The sequence below is a fragment of the Ovis canadensis genome, chromosome X (assembly GCF_042477335.2).
Source record: "Ovis canadensis isolate MfBH-ARS-UI-01 breed Bighorn chromosome X, ARS-UI_OviCan_v2, whole genome shotgun sequence".
Classification (NCBI taxonomy): Eukaryota; Metazoa; Chordata; class Mammalia; order Artiodactyla; family Bovidae; genus Ovis; species Ovis canadensis.
Window position 1 is genome coordinate 64,742,746 of NC_091727.1, and position 19,513 is coordinate 64,762,258.

Genomic DNA, 19,513 nt, shown 5'->3' on the forward strand with positions numbered 1-19,513 from the left:
CCCAGTAGGATGGCTATAATAAAAGAATATGGACAATAAAAGAGCTGATAAGGATGTGAAGAAATTGGAACTCTCATACACTGCTGGTAGGAACATAAAATTGATCAACAACTTTGGGAAACAGATTGCAGTTCCTCAAAAGTTAAATATAGAGCATTACCATATAACCTATTAATTCACATACTCTAGAGAATTGAAAACCCTTGAAAACAAAGACTTATCCACAAATGTTTATAGTAGCATTATTTATTATAGCCATAAAGTAAAAACAAAGTATTTACCAACTAGTGAACAAAATGTGGCATACTGATTCATTCAACAGAATAGTATTCTATTTACTCAGCAATAAAAAGGCCATTCTTTTACATTACTGATACATGCTACAGCATGGGTGAACCTCAAAAACAGTAAGCTAAATTGAAAGAAGCCAGACACAAGAGGTCACAAGTATGATTTCATTTATATGAAGTATCTAGAAAGAGAAAATATATAAAAAGTAGATCAGTGGTTCCCTGGACCTGAAGCGATTAACTGCAAACAGGCAATGGGAAACTTCTGTGGGTAATGGAAATACTCTAAAACTGGAGTATGGCAACAGTTGTGTAACTATAAATTTGCTAAAAATCACAGAGTTATACACAATGAGTGAATTTTATGGTATGTAAACTACATCTTAATAAAGCTAATTTGAAAATTACTGAATTAAACCTGCACTGAAGAGAAAATCAGCAGAGGAGGGACTAAAATACAGGTCGTCTTCAGTGTTCCTTCCACTCTATTACCTGTCTCAGAAGTGGCAGGAATAACAATAAACTTTTCCAAAGAGTTAGTATGATCACAAGGAAATAACAATTCTACCAGATTTGAAAATACAAAATAATTAAAAATGCCAGATGGTACACTTTGACCTATTCCATAGTACACTTGGACTTGTATTAGAAATTTTCTACTTTTAACTATTAATATTTACATTTCACAAACCCAGGGAAATTTTATAGTATGTAACCACATTTTAAAATGAATTTATTCACTATAAAACTCATATCAAAAAGCATTATTCTATGTAATTTCTAATACACAAGACAACTCAGTTCTTTAAAATTAGCTTAAAGTTTAATATTGTTTGACTTACAGTTTGGCTAATAAAGATCAGAGCATCTTCAAAATTGCCCCAAATTTCTTCCATGGGACAGAGTTCTGTATTCGGCACCCCATCTGGCACTAAGAGGTTAACCAAGCTGTGCATACATTTGCTGAAAATCAAAAAGAGAAAACTCATCCCATAAGGAAAGAAATCATTGACTTCATGGCTCAGACAAGTAAAATCTGGACCTCATCCCAGACTAAGAGCTTCAAAACACGTCTGTTCTTCCTTCAATTTTATCTGGCCTCCAAGCTCAACGACAGATTTTTGAAGATATAAAAGGGGCTGACCAATCCTTCATTTTATTATGCCTATGGCTGTCTTTCACTTTTTTTTAGTTTCCTGAACTAAGGAGTTGTGTCTGTTTACTATATTTTATGAGCTGGTTTAATCTACATGCACTTTAAAGCATCTCATTACATTCTCAAATGGGGAAAGGGAATTGGATTTAAACTGGGAATAATTCCAGGAGAACTGTCTCTCATGTCTCAGAAAAGGAAGACTGTTACGAAGTTTTCCAGAGAAAAATCACACAATATCTATTTTCCCCCCATGTCTAGGAATAGAGAACATAAAATCTCCAATAAATATTATTTTATATTATGTACAGCACTTATTGGTCCTTAAAGAAAGGTGCTTAGAAAAAATAATGAGGCAAACGTGCCAAAATGTTAGTATCTGTTAAATTTGAGCAGTGGATACATTGGTGCTTGTTATATTAATCTTTGTACTTTTCCGTACAATCGGCATATTTAGTACTAAAAGAAAGGTATCAACACTTAATCAATAATTTTATTATATATAAAGACTCACAAAAAGTAGTAATTTTCTCCTCCTTTTTCTCCTTTGGGACAATCAGATTCCTTCACCCTGCCTTGGTCTGTAGCAAAACTCTAAATATGGAGCTGTTCTGAGAGCTGAGGACTTTTTAGTCCAAGAGTTACAAGAGTACCCCAATCATCTTTTGCACCAGTTGAGTATGACTGATAACAAATGGGACACTAATTATAGCACTTTTGGCTATCAAAAGCTAGGATTCTGTGTTGAATTATATTTACCAACCTGTATCCCAAAACATCAATTGATTCCTTCCTTTTGTGGAAAAACAAAGCCTTTTTCAAGGCCTTCAGAGCAATAGAAGGATAGCATGCAGGCATTTCCATTGCTAATGCTGTAAGAAAGGAAGCAAAAAGATTGTGAACATCATAATCTCATCCACTGAGTTTTCATCCTAGGTTACAACTTGTTTTCTCTAATGAAACTGACTGGAAACAGATACAAAAACAAACACAAAACTCCAAAAATGAATTCCGTGGTGGCTTTCAGAGAGTTTCTACTTTCTGGGCAGAGTAACATGGTAGGATCACTAGGTTATATATATATATACATATTTCCCCCCCTCCCCAGTAAACATCAACAGAGAACCTACTGTTTCTGTGACTCAGCACATAGTCATATAGGTGAAGTAATAATCTTATGAACCAAAATGAAGGAGGGGCACATGAAAGCAGATCAGTAAAAAGGTACTAATCAAAAACACGTTTATATTCTCCATGATCTGTTTTTACTGAAGTGGATCAATAATGAACGTAGTCAAATCTGAACATCAGAAAACCTCTTAGTTTACCAGATGCATGATCTTTATAGTTCCAAAAAGCAAAAGAATAATGTTTTTAAAACAATAAGGTGTGCATGTGTAAAGGTGACAGTGGATAACTGAGAACTTACTAGTGGGTGAATGAGAGTGGACTGAGGGTATGTATATATGAAATGCTTATCAGTTCTGAGCAATGATGAAAAGGTTTTACTATAGACCTTTATAACTATGAAAATTTCTACACTTGATCTGAGCTCAGAATTAATGAAAAAAAATCCCAGATTTTTACTACAATATACTGTTTCTATCTAATATTAAAAACGGGAAACCCTTGGCATAAGAGTACATATCAAAGATAAAACTCTCAAAACTTCTAGATGCATTCAACAGGCCTCTAGAATTGGAGTTCCATTATACAAGGAGCAGTGGTCACCATCACATGGCTATAAGGTATACACCACCAGCACCATGCTCCTAGAAATTCTGTCTTGGCAAGACAAGGAAAGCTAAATGTGACTCTTGTACATTTGGGGCTATCTAATACCTTTATTGCCATATATAGGTTCCTGAGGAGGGTGAAAGATATAAAGGGAAGATAATTAGGCCATGTCTTGCAGTATATCACCACAGAGGCTGAGTCCCCAAATACCACTTATAGCCCAATGAAAAATTTGAGGTTGGCAATTATGTTAAAAGTATCACCAATATTTCTCTGTATACTTTAATAAATAACTAAGATTGTATCACCTCTGATTAGTGAAGCAGCTGATTATCTATTTCTAGCTAGCTGAGCAAACTTTAAGTTTGAGCTACTATCCCTATTGTGTAGTTACATTATTTGATTCTACACAAAATAAATATAAGTACCTATTATGAGCAATGCACATTGCTAGGGTTTATAAGTACAACAAATGTTAAGTAATTATTACTCATGATTCTAAGGAGCCTATAATTTCATATAAAGAATAAGATAAACACAAATGATTGTAATACAGAATAGTTCAAGAATGCTATTAGAGAAGGAAAACAAAGTTCTATGGGGATACAATGCTTCCCACCTGGGTGAAAGAGAGAATAGAGAGAAGAAAGAAAAATGTAGTATGATTTAAATGGGTACCAGCCTTCCAAAAAGAAAATTTAGCTCTTACCTGCAATTGTTTCAAATGCTTTACTTTCTAAGTGAGGTAGTTCCCACACTGGTTCCAGGAAGTGGTCCAGTAATGGGTCACTCAGTTTGGCTCTCACTTCAAATTCATACAGCAGAAGCAATGTCTCGCATGGATCTCTTGAGAAGTCCCCTAAGAAAGAGGCAAAAATGCAGCATTCTCTGTGATTACATTTCATTATTCTCTCCTATTCTAATCTCTCTTCTGGGGGAGATTTTCCTATTGAGGAAAATTAATTCTACTTACAATTTGAGGTTATCTCAGCTCATTTAGATACATCTTTTACATTTTTAAATCTATAAATGTACCAATACTTTCACACCCTGAAATGCATTCACTGAAGTTGTCTACATTTCCTGAAATTACTGCCATGATACTTCTAAATAGCCTGGAAAACTCCTGCTGCTATCTAATTCAAATATAATGTTTGTCTGCCGTACTATAATGACTGAGTTAACCAGAAGATCCAGTGCAATATAAAACAACTGTAGTTTTATTTTAAACTAAGTAAGGGAAAGTTTCCAAACTGTTTCACTTAGTCAGTAATATTTATTTTTTGGTTATCACCATGGGCACAATCTATATCAGGTGGCATATATCATACTATGTGAGTTGGTTTCCAATCACCCTTATTAGACTGAACATTTTCAAAAGTTTTGAGGTATAGCATATATACAATAAACAAGTGTATTAATCTTAAACGTGTGAATTTTAAATCTTAAAATAGTGAATTTTTATGTCTGTTAAAACCCATATAACCACTACCCAAATCATGATAAAGAACACTTCCAACACTCGTGCTCCTTTCCAGTTAATACCACCTTTGCAGAGTTAACAACACCTTTGCAGAGTTAACAACTATTTTGACTTCTATCACTACTGATTGTTATTTTTATTATTGAACATCAGTGACAGCATGTAGAACTATAACCATCTTTTGAATATTGACCTGTATCCTGTGACTTGCTTAATTCATTTACTAGTTCCTGTAACTCTTTTGGTAGATTCTTTGGATTTTCTATATAGAGAATTATGTGTCCTCTGCAAATACAGATAGTTTTATTTGATCTTTTTCACTCTATGCATCTTTTCCCACTCTTTTGCTTGCCTTACTGCATTGGTTAGAACCACCAGGATGATGATGACCAGGAGTAGTGAGACTAGATATTCTTGATTTGTTTACATCCTTAAAGGGAAAGTATTCAATCTTTCATCATTAAAATGATATTAGCTGTAGGTTTTATTTTTTATTTTTATTTATTTATTTTTTTGGTTTTGGTTTTATTTTTTATGGATCGCTTTTATCAGGTTAAGGAACTTCCCTACTATTCCTGTTTAGTTGAGAGTTTCTATAGTAAATGGATATTGAATCTTGTCACTTAATCTCTTGATATGGTGAATTAACTGAGTTTATAATGTTGAAACCAGGACAAATCTCACTTGGTTAAAATCTGTTAAACTATGAATTCAATGGGTATAGGACAATTCAAGTTATCTGTTTCTTCTTGTGGGAGTTTTGGTAGTTTGACTTTCAAAGGAATTTGTCAGTCTCATCTAACCCTTCAAATTAATGGGCATAAATTTGTTCAGAATATCCCCTTGTTATCTTTTTGTAATGTCTGTAGGATCTGCAGTGATGTCTACACTATCATTCTTGGCATTGTTAATTTGTGTCTTGATCTGCCTGGCTAGAGGTTTCTCATTGCACTGACAAACCGCAACAACAAAACAACGTTTTCATCAATTTTATCAATTGTTTCCTGTTTTAAATCTTATTGGCGTCTGCTTATATTATTCCTTTCATTCTGCTTAATATGGTTCAATTTGATCATTTTTCCTGGTTTTTTAAGGTGAAGGCTTAGATTATTTAAGATCTTTTTCTAATTGAGGCATTTAATTCTACAAACTCTTATCTAAACACTACTTTAGCTGTACCTCCAAATTTTTATATGCTGTGCTTTCATTTACTTCCTTTCAAACTATTTCTAACTTCCTTTCTAACTATTTCTAACTTCCCCTTTCTCTTTGATCCATTTGATTATTTAAAAGTACATTAAAAAAAAAACCCCTGAAGTATAAGAAACAGAATCACAGACTTAGAGAATAAACTTATGATTGCCAGGGGGAAGGATGGGGGGAAAGGATAGGGGGTTTGTAATGGCCAGGTACACACTGTTATATATTATATGAGTGAAGTAAGAAAGACAAATATCATATAGTAATGTATACACATGGAATCTAGAAAGATGGTACTGATGAACCTATCTGCAAGGCAGCAATGAAGACACAGACACAGACAGACAGAACAGATTTGTGGATATGGGGGAGGGGTGGGGAAATGGAATGAATTGAGAGAGTAGCATTGAAAATATATATTATCATATGTAAAATTAGATAGCCACTGGAAATTTACTGTAAGATGCAGGGAGCTCAAATCAGGTGCTCTGTAATAACCTAGAGGGGTGGGATGGAGACTTAAGTGGGAGGGGACATATGGATACCTATGGCTGATTCATATTGATATATGGCAGAAAGCAATACAATACTGTAAAGCAATTATCCTCCAATTAAAATTAAATACTTTTTTTGAAAAGAAAAAACTGAAAAAATAAAATGGATAACCAACAAGGACCTACTCTATAGCACAGGGAACTCTGCTCAATGTTACATAGAAGCCTGGATAGAAGAGAGTTTGGGGGAGAATGGAAATATATATATGCATGGCTGAGTCCCTTTGCTACCCACCTGAAACTATCACAATACTGTTAATTGGCTATTTTCCAATACAAAATAAAGAGTTTAATAAAAAAGATAAAATTGAAGCATAGTTGATTTACAATATTGTTAGTTTTAGGTGTACAGCATAGTGATTCAATATTTTTACAGGCTACATTCAATTTTAAGTTATTACAAAACAATGGCTATATTTCACTGTGTTATACAACATATCCTTGCTGCTTGTCTGTTTTATATATAATAGTTTGTAGATGTTAATCCCATACTCCTGTATTGCCCCCTCACCCTTCACTTTCCCCATGGGTAACCATTAGTTTGTTCTCTATATCTGTGAATCCGTTTCTGTTGTTATGCACATTGGTTTGTTTACTTTTTTTAGATTCCACATATAAGGGATAACATAAGAGTATTTGTCTTCTTCCTGACTTATTTCACTAGTATAATATTCTCTAGGTCCATCCACGTTACAAATGCAGATTTCATTCTTTTTAATGGCTGAATAATATTCCATTGTGGGCTCAGTGGTGAAGAATCCAACTGCCAGTGCAGGAGATGTAGGTTTGATCCCTGGTTTGGGAAGATCCCCTGAAGAGGGAAATGGCAACCCACTCCAGTATTCTTGTCTGGGAAATCCCATGGACAGAGAAGCCTGGCAGGCTATAGTCCATGGGATCACAAAAGAATCAGACATCACTTAGTAACTAAACAACAGCAACATTCCATTGTGTGTACACATACACACACACACACACATTTATGCACACCACATCTTCTTTATCCATTCATCTGTTGACAGGTTGCTTCCCTATCTTGGTTATTATAAATAATCCTGCTATGAACATTGGGGTACATGTATCATTTTGAATTTTTTTTTTCAGACACATACAAAGGAAGGAATTACATGATCATATGGTAGTTCTATTTTTAGTTTTTTGAGGAACTTCAATTTACATTCCCACCAACAGTGTACAAGGGTTCCCTTTTCTCCAAATCTTCACCAATGTTTGTTATTTGTGGTCTTTTTGAGGCTAGCCATTCTGACAGGTATCAGATGGTATATCTCACTGTGGTCTTGATTTGCATTTCTCCAATGATTAGTGATATTAAGCATCTTTTCATGTGCCTGTTAGACATCTGTATGTCTTTGGAAAAATGTCTGTTTAGGACTTCTGCCCATTTTTAATTGAGCTGTTTTTTTTTAAATATACCGAGTGTATGAGCTGTGTATATATTTTGGATATTAACATCTTATTGATCATATCCTTTGCAAGTATCTTCTCCCATTCCATAGCTTGTCTCTTTGTTTTGTCAGTGGTTTCCTTTGCAGTGCAAAAGTTTTTATGTTTAATTACACCCCATTTGTTTTTGCCTTTATCTTTTGCCTTAGGAGACAGTCTTGAAAAATATTGCTATAATTTATGTCACAGAGTGTTCTGCCTATGTTCTCTTCTAGGAGTTTTATGGTTTTAGGTCTTACATTTAGGTCTTTAATCCATTTTTAGTTTATTTTTGTATTTGGTGTACAGAATGTTCTAATCTCATTGTTTTACATGTGGCTGTACAGTTTTCCCAGCATCACTTATTGAAGAGACTATCTTTTCTCCATTGTATGTTCTTAACTCCTCTGTCATAGATTAATTGACCAGAGGTGTATGGGTTAATTTCTGGGTTCTCTATTCTGTTCCATTGATCTGTGTGTCTGTTATTTTGGCAGTGCCATATTGTTTAGATTATTGTAGCTTTGAGCATAGTCTGAAGTCAGGGAGCATGATACCCCCAGTTTTGTCCTTTTTTCTCAAGATTGCTTTGGCAGTTCAGGGTCTCTTGTGGTTCCATATAAATATTAGGATTATTTATTCAAGTTCTGTAAAAAATGTCATGAGTATTTTGATAAGAATTGCCTCAAATCTGTAGATCACTTTGAGTGTATGGACATTTGAACAATATTAATTATCCCAATCCAAGAACAGGAAAAAAATCTTTCCATTTCTTTGTATAATTTTAAAATTGCTTCATCAATGTTTTATAGTTTTCAGAGTAACCTGCTGCTACTAAGCTACTGCTAAGTTGCTTCAGTCATGTCTGACTCTGTGCGACCCCACAGACGGCAGCCCACCAGGCTCCGCCATCCCTGGGATTCTCCAAGCAAGAACACTGGAGTGGGTTGCCATTTCCTTCTCCAATGCATCAAAGTGAAAAGTGAAAGTGAAGTAACTGAGTTGTGTCCAACTCTCAGCGACGGCGTGGACTGCAGCCTACCAGGCTCCTCCATCCATGGGATTTTCCAGGAAGAGTAACCTAGGTATTTTATTCTTTTCATGTGATTTTATTCAGGATTGTTTTCTTGCTTTATCTTTCTGATAGCTCATTATTAGTGTATAGAAAAGTAACAGATTTCCATATATTAGTTTTATATCCTGCAACTTTATTAAAGTCATTTATCAGTCCTAATAGTTTTTTGGTGAAGAATTTAGGGTTTCTTCTATACAGAATAATGTCATCTGGAAATAGTGAGTTTTACTTCTTCTCTTCCAATCTGGATGCTTTTTTTTTTCTTTTTCTTGTCTGACTGCAGTGGCTAAAACTTCCAATGCTACATTAAACAGAAGTAGTGAGAAAGGGCATCCTTGTCTTGTACCTGGTCTTACAAAAAAGACTTTCATTATTTCTTTGTTGAGTATGAGTGAATTTATCATAAATGGCCTTAATTATGTTGATACATGTTCCCTTTATATCATAATACCATAATAAAGAGCCTGCGTATCACAATGAAAGATCCTGCATGCCATAATGAATATCCTGTGTTCTGCAACTAATATTGGAGGCAGTCAAACAAATAAATATTAAAAAATAAAGTGTCTTATATTAATATAGGCATTCCAGTTTTCTTTTGATTAATGTTTGTACAGTATTTGCACAGAAGTATGTTGTTTCATTTCCAAATATATTTTTGGAAATGAAAATATAAACCATACATATATTTTATATTATAGATTTATCATTTAATTCCATTATGGTAAGAGAAAATACTTTTTATATTTTAATATTTTTAACCCTTTTCTGGTTTGTTTTATGGTTTAGAATGTGGTCTATGTTCAATGATCCACATGCATCAGAAAATAAATGTGTATTCTGGTGTAGAGCATTCTATGTCAATTAGATCAAGTTGACTGATAGTGTTACTTATGTCTTCTACACCCTTGTTGAGTATCTATTGACTTATTCTACTGAGTATATTGGAGTCTCCAACCACAGGGTGGATTTATCTAGTCTTCCTTTCAGTTCTATCAGCTTTTGCTTATGAAGCAAAAAGTATTTTGGAGTTCTGTCATTAGGTAAATTACACATTTAGGATAGTTATGTTATCGTGCTTAATTGATCACTTTTTCATTATATCCCTCCTTATCCCTAGTAATATTCCTTGTTTTAAAGCATCTTTTCTGGGGATCTCCCTGATGGTCCAGTGGTTAAGAATCTGCCTTCCAGTGCAGGGGATGCAGATTCAATCCCTGGTCAGGGAACTAAGATCCCACATGTAGTAGGGCAACTAAGTCCATGTGCCACAACTACTGAGCCAGTGTGCGGCTAGAGATGCCTGGATGCCATAAGGAAGAGCCTGTGTATCACAATGGAAGATTCTGCATGCCATAATGAAGATCCTGTGTTCTGCAACTAATACCAAAGGCAGTCAAACAAATAAATATTAAAAAATAGTGTCTTATATGATATTAATATAGGCATTCCAGTTTTCATTTTTTTTCCAGTTTTCTTTTGATTAATGTTTGCATAGTGTATCATTTTCAGTTCCTTTTATTTTAACTTATCTATATATTCATATTTAAGTGAGTTTCTTATAGACATGCAGTTGGATGTTGATTTTTTAGCCAATCTTACATTCTTTTTTTCTTTTCTTGATCTTTTAATTGGTGTGATCAAACTACAATCTGTGGACTGGCCATTTGTTTGGCAATAAAGTTTTATGGGAATAGAGTCATGTCCATTTGTTTAAATATTATCTATGTCTATTTTCCTTCCTGTAATGGCAGAGTTGAGTAACTGTGTCTGAGACCCTATGGCCTGCTAGCCTGAAATATTTATTAATATTATTGGCCCTTTAAGAAAAGTGCCTTGACCTCTGATTTATATCATTTATATATAACGCAATTATTGATATAGTTGGATATTCCTGAACTTCATTAAAATTAATTTTGTTGTTGTTGTGTTAGTTGTTCAGTTGTGTCTGACTCTTTGCAACCCCATGGACTATAGCCTGCCAGGCTCCTCTGTCCATGGAATTCTCCAGGCAAGAATACTGGGGTGGGTTGCCATGCCCTGCGCCAGGGGATCTTACCAACCTAGGGATTGAGCCTACGTCTCCTACATTGCAGGTAGATTCTTTATCAACTGAGCCACCAGGGAAGCCCAAAATTAATTATATTTAGAACAGCTAGAAAATCAAGAAGAAAAATACTATAAACTTTAAGATATTTAGTTCACTTAAAATGTTAGACTGATATTACATTGAGTTAATAAATGGATAATAGATACCAAGATAACTTTTAAGTAAAACCAAATACTTTCATTACTAAGCATAGTTTTAAGTTTATATACTATTGCTTCTTATTTTTATATGCTATAGAGAGGTAGTATCTTTGGGTTATGTTAAAGAATGTGTTCATTTTTCCTCTTTAAAAGGGATGAAGGTAGTCATGGAAAGTTGTGCTGTGTATTCATGAACTCTGCTAGTCTGCTACACTACTAGTGAGTGAGAGATGGGTCTCAATTACACCTCTCTAAGTTTTCTCTTTGAAATAAAAATTATTTTGGTTAAAAGTTACAATTAAAACAAGTGGTTGAGATTATATTATGAGCAATAGCATCAAATGGATATGTGCCTTTGTTTTTAAAGGAAAAAATAGTTTACTTCCAAATCAGTGGTTCTCAAACTTTCTGTTCTCAGGACCCCCATGTACTCTGAAAAAATTATCAAATAGATTTTTCATATGCAGGTTATAACTATTGATAATTACCATTTTAGAAATTAAAACAAAATTTAAATATATTTCCCAATTGAATTAATTTGAGATGAAGTCACTGTGTGTTAATGTCAATTAAAAAGTAACTGTATTTTTCAAAGTGAATGAGAAGAGGGAGGTGGGAGGGATGTTCAAGTGGGAGGGGACATGGGTAAACCTATAGCTGATTCATGTTGATGTTTGGTAGAAACCAACATAATACTGTAAAGCAATTATCCTTCAATTAAAAATAAATAAAATTTAAAAAAATGAATGAGAAAATTGTTTCACAATTTTGAAAAGCTCCTTAATGCCTGACTTAACAGAAATAGCTAGATTCTTGTATTTTCCTCTGCATCCGATCTTATTACAGTATCACACATCATGTAGCCTCTGAAAAACTGTCTTAGTCTTTTCATAAAACTAGTTTTGACAGGCAGATCCCCTAAAAGGTTGTCAGTTTGTTCAAGAATATAAAAGAGCATAATGAAGGACAAATCTGGAAAGTAAATTTCATTTGCCCTAGTTTAAACCTGAGTCTAAAATAAAGCTCTGTAATGTATTAGAATGGAGCAAAGTTATCTTTTTTTGATGGGCTTGCTTCCTTAGTTTATTAAATGATGGTTTCACTTATAATATAAAAGTTTATTCTTTGCCTTGTATGTAATCTACCTAGATAGCAGATTTTGTGTTTTACTAGAATAATTTTTTGATCTTTATTATCTTTGTGATGTCTTTATTTTTGATCACTTAATGACAAAAAGATTAAGAAAAAAGTTTTCTCATTTATTGAAGAGCTAAAGTTTTTTAGAATTGTGTTATTTTCTATGCTTATTTGTAAATGTGTTACTGTCATTTTGCTTAGATGGGTAACCAAGTACTGTTTCTCAGGCACCCACAATTGTATTTTAATCAAGTGCCCAACTGCCTCTAACAACTCTTAATTTTGCCCTGAAAAGTCACATCCCAAATACAGAAAATATAAAACAATGTTTTCAGGATATCTTCTAAACCTAAAATTATCTTTGAAATTTCTAAAAGGGCCCCTGGAAAACTGCAAAAATTCATTCTTTCTCCTCATAAAGAGAGAAAATATAAGAAATAATTAGGTTTGTTTGATGGGTTACTATTGCTAAGAGTTGCATGAGAAGACTTTCAAAATCAGAAGAGATGCTAAGCCTTCTCTATGTTAAATTTTTATAGGTAAAATATTAATATAAAAATTTCAGAAATTTTACTCTTTATAGGCAGTTCCTGGAGATTTTTGACTGTCTTCTCTGTTCCTAGTGTACCTAGTTTACCTTCAGATAAACATAAATCATACATTTTATGAATAATTTTCAAAAATGGATAGAATATGTAGATAGGGGATGAACAAGGAAATAGAGGATGCCAACAACACTATAAACCAATTAGAAATAACAGACATTATATATAATACTCCACCCAACAACAGCAGAAAATCTTTACGCTCAAGTGCTAATGGAATATTCTCCAGTAGAGATCACATATCTGGCTACAAAATAAGTCTCAATAAATTTAATAAGACTAAAATCACATAGAGTATATTCTCTAACCATAATGGAGAAGCTAGAAATCCATAACAGAAAGAAAACTGGAAAAGTCACAAGTATGTGGAAATTAAACAACAAGCATTGGACCAAAGGGGAAAAAATCAAAAGAGAACTTAGAAAAATACCTAGAGGCGGTTGGTAACAAAAACAAAACATAATGAAATTTATGGGATGTAGTAAAAGCAGTACTGAAAGGAAAGCTTGTAACTATAAATATCCATAAAGGAAGAAAAATTTTTAAGCAATACCACAACTTTAAATCATGAGGAACTAGAAAAAAGAGCAAAACAAATTCAAAGTTACTAGAGAAGCGAAGTAATAAAGAGCAAAGAAAAATGAATTGGAGGATAGAAAAATAGAGAAAATCAATGAAACCAACAATTTGAAGAGATTTTAAAAACTGAAAAAAATTTAGCTACACTGACAATAAGAGAAGATTCATTATTAGAATCAGATCCTAGTAATTCAAAGAGAGGCTTCAAAAGAGGGGACATTATAACTGACCTTACAGAAATAAAAAGGATTACAAGAGATTACTATGAACTATTGTATGCCAACAAATTAGATTTACTAGATGAAACAACAAATTCTTTTCTTTGATTTTCCCTTAGTTTTAATCTAATGTCCTTTTTCTCTTTTAAAAATTTATTTTTAATTGGAGGATAACTACTTTACAATTTACAATGTTGTGTTGGTTTCTGCCATACAACAACATGAGTCAGCCAAAAGTATACCTATATTCCCTCCCTCTTGAAACTTCTTTCCACCCCTCGACCCATCCCACCCTTCTAGGTTGTCACAGAGCACCAGGCTAAGCTCCCTGTGTTATACAACAACTTTCCACTAGCTATCTTTTTTATATATAGTAATGTATATGTTTCAATGATACTCTCTCAATTCGTCCAAAGCGCTATTTTCTCAACTGTGTCCACAAGTCTGATCTCTATGTTGGCATCTCTATCCCTGCCTTGCAAATAGGTTCATCAGTACCATTTTTCTAAATTTCATGTACATGCATTAATGTATGATATTTTTCTCTGACTTACCTTGTATAACAGGCACTAGATTCACCCACCTCACCAGAACTGACTCAAATTCGTTCCTTTTTATGGCTGAATAATATAAAGAAGGGTGAATGCTGAAGAATTGATGCTTTTGAACTGTGGTGTTGGAGAAGACTCTTGACAGAGTCCCTTGGAGACTCCAACCAGTCCATCCTAAAGGAGATTAGTCCTGGGTGTTCACTGGAGGGACTGATGTTGAAGCTGAAACTCCAATACTTTGGCTACCTGATGAGAAGAGCTGACTCATTTGAAAAGACCTGATGCTGGGAAAGATTGAGGGCAGGAGGAGAAGGGGACGACAGAGGATAAGATGGTTGGATGACATCACTGAATCGATGGACATGCGTTTGGGTGGACTCCGGGAGTTGGTGATGGACAGGGAGGCCTGGTGTGCTATGGTTCATGGGGTTGCAAAGAGGCAGACACGACTGAGCAACTGAACTGAACTGAATATTCCATGTCCCCCTTTGTGGATCACAGCCCTGTCATGGTGAAAGAGCTTGAAGCTATGAGCCATTCCCTGCAGGACTACCCAAGATAGATGGGTCATAGTGAAGAGTTCTAACAAAACATGGTCTACTGGAGGAGGAAATAACAACCCACTCCAGTATTCTTGCCTAGAGAACCCCATGAACAGTATGAAAAGGCAAAAGGATATGACACTGGAAGATGAGCTGCCCAGGTCAGAAGGTGTCCAATGAGGTACTGGGGAATAGTGGAGGGCAATTACTAATAGCTCCAGAAAGAATGAAGTGGCTGGGCCAAAGCACAAACAATGTTCAGTGTCTGGTGTCTGGTGGTGAAGGTAAAGTCTGATGCTGTAAAGCACAATATTATATAGGAACCTGGAATGTTAGGTCCATGAATCAAGGTAAATTGGACATGGTCAAGCAGGAGATGGGAAGATTGAACATCAACATCTTAGGAATCAGTAAACTAAAATGGACGAGAATGGGAAAATTTAATTCAGATGATCATTATATCTACTACTGTAGGCAAGAATCCCTTAGAAGAAATGGAGCAGCCCTCATAGTCAACAGAAGAGTCCAAAATGCAGTACTGGGTGCAATCTCAAAAATGACAGAATGATCTCTGTTCGTTTCCAAGGCAAACCACTCAATATCACAGTAATCCAAGTCTATGCCTCAAACACTAATGCTGAAGAAGCTGAAGTTGAACAGTTCTATGATGACTTATAAGACCTTCTAGAACTAATGCCAAAAAAAGATGTCCTTTTCATCATAGGGGATTAGAATACAAAAGGAAGAAATAAACAGATGCCTGGAATAACAGCCAAGTTTGGCCTTGGAGTACAAAATGAAGCAGGGCAAAGGCTAACAGAGTTTTGCTGAGAGAACACACTAGTCACAGCAAACACCCTCTTCCAACAACACAAGAGGTGACTCTACACCTGGACATCGCCAGATGGTCAATACCAAAATGAGATTGATTATGTTCTTTCCAAGTCAAAGATGGAGAAGCTCTATACAGTCAGCAAAAACAAGACCTGGAGCTGACTATGGCTCAGATCATGAACTCTTTATTGCAAAATTCAGGCTAAATTGAAGAATGTAAAGGAAACCACTAGGCTGTTCAGGTCTGACCTAAATCAAATCCTTAATGATTATACGATGGGGATGATGAATAGATTCAAGGGATTAGATTTGGTAGGCAGAGTGCCTGAAGAACTATAGATGGAGGTTCAAAAACATTGTACAGGGGGTAGCAACCAAAAACATTCCAAAGAAAGAGAAATGCAATTAGGCAAAGTAGCTTTCTGAGAAGGCTTTACAAATAGCTGAGGAAAGAAGAGAAGAGAAAGGCAAGGGAGAAAGGGAAAGATATACCCAACTGAATGCAGAGTTTCAAGAAATAGCAAGGAGAGATAAGAAGGCCTTCTTAAATGAACAATGCAAAGAAATAGAGGAAAATAATAGAATGGAAAACACTGGAGATCTCTTCAATAAAGTTGGAGCTATCAAGGGAAAATTTCATGTGAGGATGGGAATGGTAAAGGACATAAACGGTAAGGACCTAACAGAAGAAGAAGAGATTAAGAAGAGGTGGCAAGAATACACAGAAGTAGTATACAAAAAAGGCCCTAATGACCCAGATAACCACAACATTGTGGTCACTCACTTAGAGCCAGACATCCTGGAGTGTGAAGTCAAGTGGGCCTTAGGAAGCATCACTATGAATAAAGCAAGTGGAAGTGATGGAATTCCAGCTATTTCAAATCCTAAAAGATGCTGTTAAGTGATGCACTCAATATGCCAGCAAATTTGGAAAACTCAGCAGAGGCCACAGGACTGGAAAAGGTTGGTTTTCATTCCATCCCAAAGAAGGGCAATGCCAAAGAATGTTCACATTATTGTACAATTGCACTCATTTCACATGCTAGCAATGTTATGTTCAAAATCCTTCAAGCTAGGCTTCAACAGTATGTGAAGAGAGAACTTACAGATGTATATACAAGCTGGGTTTCAAAGAGGCAGAGGAATCAGAGATCAAATTGCCACTGTTCATTAGATCATGGAGAAGGCACGGGAGTTTCAGAAAAACATCTACTTCTGCTTCAATGACTATGCTAAAGCCTTTGACTGTGTGAATCACAACAAATTGTGGAAAATTCTAAAAGACATGGGAATACCAAACTACCTTACCTGTCTCCTAAGAAACCTGTATGTGGGTCAAAAAGCAACAGTTAGAACCAGACATGGAACAACTGATTACAACTGATTGGTTCAAAATTGTTAAAGGAGCATGACAAGGCTGTATATTGTCACCTTGCTTATTTAACTTCTATGCAGAGTACATCTTGCAAAATGCCAGGCTGGATGGATCACAAGCTGGAATTAAGACTGCTGGAGGAAATATCAACAACCTCAGATATGCAGATGATAGTACTCTAATGGCAGAAAGTGTAGAGCAACTGAAGAGCCTTTTGATGAAGGTGAAAGTGAGTGGAAAAGCTGGCTTAAAACTCAACATTCGAAAAACTAAGATTATGACTCTGGTTCCATCTCTTCATGGCAAATAGAAGGAGAAAAAGTCTGAGCAGTGACAAATTTTATTTTCTTGGGCTCTAAAATCACTGTGGATGGTGACTGTAACCATGAAATTAAAAGACATTTGTTCCTTGGAAGGAGAGCTATGACAAACCTAGATAGTGTATTAAAAAGTAGTGACATCACTTTGCCAGCAAAGGTCCGTATAGTCAAAGCTAGGGTTTTTCCAGTAGTCATGTATGGATGTGAAAGCTAAACCATAAAAAAGGCTGAGTGCAGAAAAACTGATGCTTTTGAATTGTGGTGCTGAAGAGTACTCTTGAGAGCCCACTGGACTGTAAGGAGATCAGACCATTCAATCCAAGTGAACCTGAATATTCATTAGAAGGTCTGTGCTGAAGCCGAAGCTCCAATACTCTCGCCACCTAACTGAAGAGCCAACTCACTGGAAAAGACCCTGATGCCAGGAAAGACTGAAGGCAAAGGAGAAGGAGGCAACAGAAGATAAGATGGTTAGATAGCATCACTGACTCATTGACATGAATTTGATCCAACTCCAGGAGACAATGAAGGACAGGGGAGCCTGGTGTGCTGTATGCTGTGGTCCATGGGGATGCAGAGTAGGACACTACTGAGCAACAGAACAACCACAACAAATAATCCATCATCCTTGGAGACCTAGTGGTCTTCTTTGGCATATAATTCTTTTCATATATTGCTGGATTTTTTCCAGCTTCATTGAGATGTATTTGACATATAACATTATGTATATTTAAGGTGTACAATGTCATGATTTTATACATGTATATACTGTGAAATGATTACCAAAATAAGGCTAGTTAACATATCCATTACTTCATATAGTTGCCATTTGTGTTTGTGTGTGTGTGGGGTGAGAACATTTAAGATTTACTCTCTTGGCAACTTTCAAGTATACAATTCAGTATTGTTAACTACAGTCACGGTAGTGTACATTAGGTTTCTCAAAACTTATTCATCCTATATCTAGAAGTTTGTACCCTGTGACCACCATCACATGTTTCCCCATGCCCCTGCTCCTGGCAACCAACAATCTACTCTCTGTTTCTATGAGATTTTTTTTTTTAAGATTCCACATATAAGTTAGGTCATATAGTATTTGTGTTTTTCTGTCTTATTTCACTCAGCATAATGTCCTCCAGGTATTCATCCATGTTGATACAAATGGCAAGATTTTTCTTTTATAAGGCCAAGTAGTTAACTGTGTGTGTGCATACATATACATATATATACATACATATATATGTATGTCATATTTTCTTTATTCACTCAGTCTTAGACTATTTCCATGTCTTGACTACTGTGAGATATGAACAAGGGGATGCAGATACCTCTTTGCAACAGTGATTTCATTTCCTTTAGGTATATACTTAGTACTGGGGTTTTTGGAGATGGTTGCTCTATTTGTGCTTTTTTGAGGAACGTGTATATTGTTTTCCATAGTGGCTGTACCAATTTACATTCCCATCAACAGTGCAAAAGAATTCCCTTTTCTCCGCATCTCCCTTGTCTTTTCAATAATAGCCATTCTTTTAAACAGTTTTAGGTTCACAGCAAAATTGAGTGGAAAGTATAGAGCATTCCCATATATACCCTATCCCCCACTGCACACCACGTCCTCCACTACTGACATCCTGCACCATAGTGGTACATTTGTTACAATCAGTGAATCTACATTGACACATCATTTTTACCCAAATTCCATGTTACATTAGTATTCACTCTTGGCATTGTATATTCTATGGATTTTGACAAATGTATAATAACATGTATATACCACTGTAGTATCATACAGAATAGTTTCACTGCCCTAAAAGTTTCCTGTGTTTTATCTATTTATTTCTCCTTCCTCAATTCATGCTGACAACCAAAGATCTTTTTATTGTCTTCATAGTTTTGTCTTTTTTGTAATGTTACATAGTTGGAATCATATAGTATGTGGCCTTTTCAGACTGGCTTCTTTCACTTAGTAATAGTTTAATAGCTCATTTCCTCTTAGTTCAGAACAATATTTCATTGTTAGGACATTCCACAGTTTATTTGACTATTCACCTAATGAATGATATCTTGGTCGCTTCCAAGTTTTAGCAATTGTGACTGAAGTTGCTATAAACATCCATGTTCAGGTCTTTTCATGGACATAAGTTTTCAGTTTATTTGCATAAATAAC

General features: G+C 35.2%; 1 protein-coding gene and 2 non-coding genes across 3 annotated transcripts in view; 2 read left to right on the forward strand and 1 right to left on the reverse strand.

The window, feature by feature from the left end:
• Window positions 1-19,513, reverse strand: part of TEX11 (testis expressed 11) — a 243,070-nt gene that overhangs the window by 31,548 nt on the left and 192,009 nt on the right. Inside the window, exons 26-28 of the mRNA XM_070291774.1 lie at window positions 3,890-4,039; window positions 2,207-2,315; window positions 1,133-1,253 (exon numbers count right to left, since the gene is read on the reverse strand). Coding sequence (XP_070147875.1) covers window positions 1,133-1,253; window positions 2,207-2,315; window positions 3,890-4,039 — 380 coding nt within the window. The remainder of the gene's footprint in view (window positions 1-1,132; window positions 1,254-2,206; window positions 2,316-3,889; window positions 4,040-19,513) is intronic.
• On the forward strand, window positions 2,720-2,799 carry LOC138931269 (small nucleolar RNA U2-19). The gene has a single exon (XR_011446515.1). It is a non-coding gene; the product is annotated as a small nucleolar RNA U2-19 (small nucleolar RNA).
• On the forward strand, window positions 2,930-2,999 carry LOC138931268 (small nucleolar RNA U2-30). Its single transcript, XR_011446514.1, has one exon. It is a non-coding gene; the product is annotated as a small nucleolar RNA U2-30 (small nucleolar RNA).